This window comes from Saccopteryx leptura, chromosome 4 (genome assembly GCF_036850995.1).
Source record: "Saccopteryx leptura isolate mSacLep1 chromosome 4, mSacLep1_pri_phased_curated, whole genome shotgun sequence".
Classification (NCBI taxonomy): domain Eukaryota; kingdom Metazoa; phylum Chordata; class Mammalia; order Chiroptera; family Emballonuridae; genus Saccopteryx; species Saccopteryx leptura.
Genome location: NC_089506.1, coordinates 102,686,744 through 102,695,983, shown reverse-complemented (window position 1 = coordinate 102,695,983; position 9,240 = coordinate 102,686,744). Strand labels below are relative to the sequence as shown.

The 9,240-nt window shown below is 40.1% G+C and overlaps 1 protein-coding gene across 3 annotated transcripts in view; it reads right to left on the bottom strand.

Annotated features, from left to right (window-relative positions):
- Positions 1–5,171: 5,171 nt before the first annotated feature.
- GPALPP1 (GPALPP motifs containing 1) overlaps positions 5,172–9,240 on the bottom strand; it is a 33,954-nt gene continuing 29,885 nt past the window's right edge. For 2 of the 3 annotated variants that reach the window (XM_066380864.1, XM_066380866.1), the window contains exon 8: positions 8,838–9,184. In XM_066380864.1, the coding sequence (XP_066236961.1) occupies positions 8,966–9,184 (219 nt within the window). In that variant the 3' untranslated portion in view covers positions 8,838–8,965. Of the gene's footprint in view, positions 7,944–8,837; positions 9,185–9,240 lie in introns of those variants that run through there. The other variant, XM_066380865.1, reaches the window with a different exon arrangement.

The window sequence follows — 9,240 nt, the reverse complement described above, 5'->3', positions numbered from 1 at the left end:
CCCAATAGACTGTGAGTTGAGGAACAAGACTTTGTTATTTTTGTATCCCCAAACCAGTGTCTCCCACATACCTGGGAATTTCGTCAATATTTGGAGAAAGGAGCTAATCAGTTCTAGTGTTCTTCTCTATTATGTCTTTTCTTAAAGTATAGAAACTAGGACAGGAAACAGTTTTCTAGGTAGATACACCATAGGTTTGTCCAAATGTAGAACAGTGGTTTTTTTTCTTTTATATTTCTTTTCTCTCTTATATTACTAAAGACTTTACTAGACATTTTGTTTTGGTTACAGCTACATACTGAGTGGATTTAAATGATTCCTGAACATATTTCTGCATTACAATTGAGAACTCAAAGCTCATACTCTAATAAGTATAATTTATATTATTAATGCCTAAATTAATGTCATTACTGCCCACCCTGAAGCTCAATGGCTTGCAAGGCAGCATAAACAAAGCTAATTTAGCAATGGCCACCTATATAAGGGAACCTCCCCAACCCCATCTTTTATTATTTTTTAAATGATACATCTACAAATTATCTAAGTGTCACACACAGAAGGCCAGCAGCATTTGATTGCTAATTGTAAACAACTATATATTAAAAACTACCCCCACTTCACAACACTTTAAAAAATCCATTTTTAACTGCTCTATGTCTAGCTTTTTACTGACTGTAGCTTTTGTATTCAAATTTTTGTCTGATCAGAATATGATACCTCTTCTGATAACTGTACCCCCAGCTTCCTCTAGAGAGCCGCTGTGGCAGACACCAGACACCTGCAGAGCACCTGAGGAACTCGTGGCCCACCCATGCCCCTAATGACGATGCTTAACTAGAAGTTGCTAACACCAGACCCTATCTTGCGCATGAAGGAGCAAAGGTGAATTTGGTTTTTTTTCGTTTGTTTGTTTTTGTATTTTTCTGAAGTTGGAAACGAGGAGGCAGTCAGACAGAGTCCCGCATGCGCCCGACCGGGATCCACCCGGCACGCCCACCAGGGGGCGATGCTCTGCCCATCCTGGGCATCGCTCTGTTGCAACCAGAGCCATTCTAGCGCCTGAGGTGGAGGCCACAGAGCCATCCTCAGCGCCTGGGCCAACCTCGCTCCAATGGAGCCTTGGCTGTGGGAGGGGAAGAGAGAGACAGAGAAGGAGAGGGGGAGGAGTGGAGAAGCAGATGGGCACTTCTCCTGTGTGCCCTGGCCGGGAATTGAACCCGGGACTCCTACACGCCAGGCTGACGCTCTGCTACTGAGCCAACTGGCCAGGGCCGTGAATTTGCTTTTTGTCTTTTATATATTATTTCCCTAGGCATGCTACAAAAAACCCCCCACTACAAACATAGTAGTTTAAAGCAACATAATTTGTCAGTTTTGGAGGTAAGTCTGAAATAGGAGTGTCAGCAGGGCCACACGGCCTCTGAAGGCTCTGGGGAGACTCCTTCCTTGTCTCTCTATCTCTGATGGCTACAGAGTTTTTTGGCTTGTGGGAACAAAACTGCAGTCTCTGCCTTTATCTCCATATGCCCGGGTGCATTTTTGTGTCTCAAATCTCCAATTACTTTTCTTTTTTTTTTTTAAAAAAAAAATAATTTTCTCATTTTACTTTATTGATTTGAGAGAGAAAAATAAATAAATATTGATTAGATTAGTTGCTCCACCTCTTTATGCATTGGTTGATTCTTGTTTGGACCCTGACTGGGATTGAACCCACCATCTTGGAGTGTTGGGAGAATGCTCTAATCAACTGAGCTATCTGGCTGGGGCCTCCTTTTTCTTGCTCTTATAACACTATCATTGGATGTAAGGCCCACCCTAAATCAGGGATGATCTCATTTTGAGATCCTTAATTTAATTACATCTGCAGACTTTTATTCCAAGTAAGATCACATTCTGAGGTCCCGGGGGGACATATCTTTGAGGGAAATTCCTCCAGACCCAGCTGTCCAGGTGCTCAGGAGAAGAATCCGAGGAGCTGCATTCCTCATCCTGCTTCCACCTAGTTTTGTGATCTGGGGTTTTCAGTCTCAACTTTGGCTAATGTCTCTCTTGAGGGCTGCCTCAGACCTCGTACACCTTCTAACCAAGATACATGATTAATTGACAGTGTTGAGCAAGCTTCCTCACTATTGATTGGGTTGAAGCTAGTAATTCTTCATATTTTTTCATTTCCCTGTTTTTTGGTCTTGTTTATAAATGGAAAGACTATTTACTATTAAAAAAAAATAAATAAATGGAAAGACTAAATAATTTTGAACTGTATTGGGATTTATAAACTGAAGCAGAATGTTGTGAATAAACTATGACAGCCTCATTTCTCATCTACTTGGTGCTAAATGTACCTCTTGATGTCAGAGGATTTGATGGAACCAAGTAGGGGACAAGCAGTAGCGCCTTACTGGGCAGAACTACCCAGGCGAAGTCACTGATGAAGCAGGTCAGTGTGTGCACACAACTTCCCTACGCCCTCCACACAAAGGTTCATAGCTGAAAACTGGACCAGAAGATACCTCGGGAAAAGAGGACAAGAAATGGCCAGCCACTAACATTGGTAAACCTGGGGTAAACTGACAGGTAGGTAGTGATATCCCATTTTGGCTAACAAGATACTGGTATTCTTATTAGAAACGGTGGGAATAAAAAAATAAGATGGGGATTATAGCAAGCATCAGATGTTTCTGCCTCTGTGGTATGTCCCACCCTGTTTCCAATTATAGCATTTTCACTTTATTTTAAGGAACTACCCTCCCAAATTCTTAGTCTATGTGGTTTAGATAGGATTTAACCCACCCTTTGGCTTCATAAGTAGAGACAAAAACCAGCCTGGGCTATTGGGTGTTGTGTCTCTTGACCATATTATGATTGGTTCAGGAGTGAACAAGTAACCACAGCTAGTCCTTTGAGCCAGTGAGCATCAGCTCTTAGGGCTTCTGGCTGGAACTGGTGGGAATGGACAGCTCTCTTTTTATAGGGTTGCTAAGCTGGTAGGAGGATGTCACTTTAGATGTGCTGCTATCCACGTTTGTTACCACCTGGAAAGCCAACCTAGTGATTAAGTCCACACAAAGGAAAGCAGGCTGAGGGACAGACAAAATCCTTGATGACATAATTTGGGCATCCGGAGGCAGTTGTACCTAAACCTAGGCCTGCCTTCTGGACTTTTCTTTTTTTTTTTTTTAATCGAGAGACAGGAAGGGAGAGAGATGAGAAGCATCAATTCTTCATTGTGGGACCTTAGTTGTTCTGATTACTTTCTCACATGTGCTTTGACCGGGTGGCTCCAGCCAAGCCAGTGACCTCTTCCTCAAGCCAGGGACCTTAGGCCTCAAACCAGTGACCTCGAGCCTCAAGCCAGTGACCTTTGGGCTCAAGCCAGCATCCATGGGCCATTATTTATACTATGCTCAAGCCAGCGACCCCATGCTCAAGCCGGCAACCTGAAGATTTCGAGCCTAGGTCCTCAGCATCCCAGGCCAATGCTCTATCTACTGCGCCACCCCCTGGTCACACTGTTCTAATATTCTGATAACTGATGACTGTTTTATGGGTTTTCAGAGCTAGGGCCTAGGGCACAAATTCAGACATTTGGGAAATTCCAGAAGGCCAGTAGAGTAGACCTTGGGCAGTAGGACCAATACGATGAACCCTAGTGATGTTTTGATTTGGCTGAGAAGTGCTCTGGGAGGCTCCTTTCACCTTCTAGGACTGGGTAACCCCCCTATATGACAGGGCTTCCTAGTTCCAATAGCAAGGACCAGCCCTGAGCATGCTTCTCATGAGACACCACATGAGTGCAGTTCTTCAAATATTGCAGGACTAATGCTTCAGGGCCTTCCCCTATGTGGTCAGTCATTTTTCACATTGCTAGCAAGTTCCTTTCTCATTTAGGTTTTAGCTTAAAAGACATCTCTTTGGAGATACTTTCCTTATCCCCTGACTTAAAATATGATTCCCTTCCTTAACTCCCTGTTAGTCTCTGACTACAGTTTTCTTTATAACACCTACCACAACTTGCAATTACTTGATTTTCCCCCCAGTGTTATCAGGAAATAATTGACTTACATCATTGTGTAAGTTTAAGGCGTAGAACATGATAGTTTGATTTACATATATTGTGAAATGATTACCATGATAGGTTCAGCCAACAGCCATGTTCTCATGTAGTTACAATAGAGAGAAAAAGAAAAAAACAATTTCCTCCTTGTGACCAGAACACTTAAAGATTTATTCTCTTAACAACTTTCCTATCTCTCAGAGAGCAGTGTTAGCTACAGTCATCCTGTTGTACACTTTATCCTTTTTACGAGGTCCTTTTCTGTGGTCTCACTAGAACACAGAATCACGAGGCAAGGACTCCGAGCTCCTCACCTGCGCACGCCCTGTAGTGACCAGCACAGACTGTCCTCAGGGAGGAGGCTGTGGAGGTCTACTTCTCCACTGTGTTCTTAGCACCTGGCACATACGTGGCTGTTTACTAAATGTTTACTGAATGAATGAACACAGTATTTCTTCAAGAAATACTTATAGGGGGCCCTGGCCGGTTGGCTCAGCGGTAGAGCGTCGGCCTGGAGTGCAGGAGTCCCGGGTTCGATTCCCAGCCAGGGCACACAGGAGAAGTGCCCATCTGCTTCTCCACCCCTCCCCCTCTCCTTCCTCTCTGTCTCTCTCCTCCCCTCCCGCAGCCGAGGCTCCATTGGAGCAAAGATTGCCTGGGCGCTGAGGATGGCTCTGTGGCCTCTGCCTCAGGCTCTAGAATGGCTCTGGATGCAACAGAGTGACGCCCCAGAGGGGCAGAGCATCGCCCCCTGGTGGGTGTGCCGGGTGGATCCTGGTCAGGCGCATGCGGGAGTCTGTCTGACTGCCTGCCTGTACTGCCTGCCCATTTCCAGCTTCGGAAAAATGAAAAAAAAAAAAAGAAAGAAAGAAATACTTATAGGGGAAGATTCAGGGATCCTCTTTCCTAGATCCAAAAGTTCAGATTCCTGTCATTTAATGCTTAGCTTTTGTATTGCAAAGTACCTCTTTTAGTCACTTCCTCAGCAGTCTTCCTAGTAGTTCAGTTTCTATCGCTGACTATATAATAAAAATTTTGGACTTACAAACAAAACAAAAATAAAGGAGCGTAACTTTTCAGATATAGATGAAACTTTATACATAAAAAATTACACCTCAGGAATTCTTCTTTTCTAAAAAGTCTTTTAATTGTAAAGTTCAAAATGAAAAGATTGAAATGGGCAGTGTATAGCCTTTTGATTTTCTACATACGACAGTCACAGTTACTTTTTTAAGCAGCAAAAAATAGATCTCTCCAATAATAGGAAATGTATGACCTTTTGTAACCACAGACAAACACATGACGACATCAAAAGTCAAAGTAAATAAATTAATATTCTGAAATAGAAGACTTGGTTTTGATGTTACATGGGTACAATCTCTAACCACTTCCCTCCATGTTAATTCTCCCTCTTAGGTGTATTCTCAATAGAGAATTCTTCCCCTAACATTACCATAAAAAAAGTGAAAAGAGAAGTGATAAGGCCTCTTGTAAATAATCTTAAGAATTATCTCCCATTATTATACATATCTAGATAATAACAGTAACATTTTTCACCCTATATAAGAAAAAGAAGTGCCACAATGTTTTGCGATCAAATAATTTATATAATAACCATTGACCTGTTCTGGAGCAGGTGATCTCAGCACCATGTAAATCTCAACCTCACATCTAAAAACAACATCAATTCAAAGAACCATTAAATGAGCAAGTGATTAAATGTCAAATGGTTCTTACATCCAGACAAAATTGAACACTCTTAGTAAGGCCTGTTTTTTGGGGTTTTTTTTTGTTTTTTTGTTTGTTTGTTTTCTTGAGAGCAGGGCTTCATTTAGGACATTTTGCCCAATATAAAAAGGATTCATCTGATAAAAGTTTTATGGATTTAGTCACCATCTCTCATCTTTTGTCCTCACAATTCGCCCAATTGCAAAAACCTCTATTTATTTACCAGTAATATGGTTAGTATTCAAAGCATCTACATTTAATTCAGATGACAATTGGAGAAGTGGACAAAATCATATAATTTCAGGTACAATGAAGTTAAATGTCACCTTCAACAGTAAAGAATGTAAAGTAGCTGCTTCACTTTTTTAACTTAATGTTGCTCTTTTTCTTCATTTTTAAATTTCAAAAGTGGTCACAGTTCTATAAAACTTGGCTAAGAAATGTAGGACATTAGAAAACGTCAAGAATCTCAGTGTTCTATGAGATGGATGGAGACTTAACCTCATCAGGCTGCCTGCAGCTTAGATGAGGGGAGGAGACGAAATTAAGACCTTCCCTTCTGTGCAGACAGACCCTGCTCTTTCATTGACCGTGTCATTACACTGGGGTTGGCCTGTCTACAGGGCAGAAGACCTCCGGTCTGGCCTTACATTTTATTAAAATTGGACTCAGGGTGGCACAAAAGAGCCTCAGACCCCAGGTGGCAATAAGATGGTAAGTCACAAAAAGAAGAGGTTCTTTCCCCTTTAGAGGCCATGGACATTCACTCATAGGGTGAGGGAGAAACAGTAAATATATAATACAGAAACACCCTTATTCCCTTGGGAGGAGAGCAAAGAAAAAATAAGTATCCAAAGATGACATTTTTACTTTAAGAATACCAGATTTTCGCAAAATATATTAGGACTTTATAGCAGGATGTGAAAATAGAAAAAACATTTCTTCCTTTTATTGAGGAAAAGAATTACAACAAAATTAAATGAAAGCAATGGATGCTCTTGTACAAAGTTTTGTGTTTAGACAATACCGCCTGCTAAAAATGACACCTTTAGTCAAAAGGTAGCTCTGTTCAACTCTGTTTAGACAAGAAGCCTTTCATACATTTGCTTAGGACAGTAGTTCATCTTTTTAACAGCAACGCTCCTTGAGGAGGCCACCATTTACACGGATGTTATGGAAGATATCACTGTACTGCGATGATTGAAAGAATAATTTATACCATTCTTTAAATAGTTTACTCAATTTTTATAATGCCTAAATGAACTAGGAATCAATCTTTTCCCATTAAAACCTTGTGCCATATATATATATATATATATATATATATATATATATATATATATATGAAAGAATACAGAACTAGCAGGATAATTAGGATTAACCTGTAAGAAAATATAATTTACAGAATTTTAATTTAGGCTTTAACAGTTTAGAATTTTCTATTTAACATCTAAAGAGCCATACTTATAGCATTACAAACTTATAATGCTCCATTAGAGAGATTATGATTACAGAGTTTCATTTTTTAAAAAGGCTATTCATGATTGATATTAAAAACCAATCTATCCCTAATACATTAGCTAAAATCTATTAAATATAAATAGGTGAGGTTAAGATCATCTCGAAGCGGAGTTTAAACACTTAGGAAGCTTTGGCTGAGATCACAGAGCTGAGTCTTAGATTCCACCCTGCTTACAGTCATGGCATGTCTTGTTCCTCAGATAGCCTCCCCTAGAAATTCTTATTAAAGCTGAAAAAAAACCAAATCCTTTTTCCTTAGCACATGAGCTGACTTGCCAGGGCAGCTTAGTAATGGCCGACGAGGAGGGCCTGGCTGTGGAGATTCAGTGGCAAGTCCTGACCAGGTCTGAGAGGGTACTTGTGAGACATCACAAAAATTAGGGTATGGTTGGGGGAATCCTCAGAATAATTTGAAGAAAAGCCCACACTTTCTCAGAAGCCAAAGACACTTAAAATCTACATAAGAAACACTGATTTCATGTTTTTGCATGACTTTGAAGGACACACAGAGCAATGCAAGTTTGTATGGTTTTTAAGACTAAAGTAATCTCTAATCTTAGAAACTTAAAGCAAAGAAATAAAAGTTGACAGACAGATAAGAGTATTCTTCAACTTTTCTTCATTGCACAGGGAAATCCCCCTGAAGTAAGAATAAGAAAATTCAGTAAATTGGAAAATATTTCTAACTTTAACTGTATTTTCTCTGAAAGGCTCATTTTAACATTGATGTAGGTTTCATACAATTAAAAAAATCATAAGGATTCTTAAGAAACAGCATTAGTTTTAGTGCAATTCCTTAACCACCATTATAACCCTTGTCAGTTTGGGCTATAAAGGAATGATGTAGTGTTTTTAAACCTTACCTTAGTGAGAACATTTAAAAGCAATGGACATTGACTAATTGTGACCTTATTTAACATAAAAAGACCACTAGCGACCCTGGCTGATTGGCTCAGTGGTAGAGTGTCAGCCCAGCATCTGGAAATCCCAGGTTCGATTCCCAGCAGGGCACACAGGAGAAGTGCCCATCTGCTTCTCCACCCCTCCCCCTCTCCTTTCTCTCTATCTCTCTTCCCCTACCACAGCCAAGGCTCCATTGGAGCAAAGTTGGCTTGGGTGCTGAGGATGGCTCTGTGGCCTCCGCCTCAGGCACTAGAATGGCTCTGGTTGCAATGGAGCATCGCCCCCTAGTGGGCATGCCAGGTGGATTCCGGTCAGGGACATGTGGGAGTCTCTCTGCCTGCCTGCTTCTCACTTCAGAAAAATACAAAAAAAACACCCAAAAACCCAAAAGAAAAACAAACAAAAAAGACCACTAGCAAACCTCTTTTCTTCATCCTTTAATAAAGCATGTATGATTACCCAACCTTTACACCACACTTTCCATTTCTTATAAACTAAATTTTTATGTTAGCATTTTTAATAGCAAAGCCCTGTTGGGTTATTATGAGAACAAAGCTATTTTTTCACAAACTATATTTTTAAGCCCAGAAAGGCTGAGTTTTAAAAAAATTAGTTAAATTATAAGAAAAGATTTGTACGTTTATAATCTACTTTATTATAAAAGGAAATAGATTTTTGCACATATTTATAGACAAACTTTATTTTTAGAGAAGTTCAAATTTATTGGTATAAAAATATACCTGACTGAAATATACTTACTTATAGAAACATACTGCCTTTACCATGTGAGAACCTGGTGTTTAGTTCTCTAGATCTTTTTATCAGGGCTTTTTTCTGAGCTTCATCAAACCGATTGACCTTGAGGTCCTTATCGCGGTCGAACGGTGTTCTTTCTTGGGGCTTATTTTTCTCTTCAGCAGCCTTATTCTTTAATTTTTTTTGATGAATGTCCATAAGAGATTCTGATCTCTTTGATTCCTGTGGAAAGTCAGAGAGTGGAAATAAAAATCTTGTCTGTACAGATTGTGAGACTA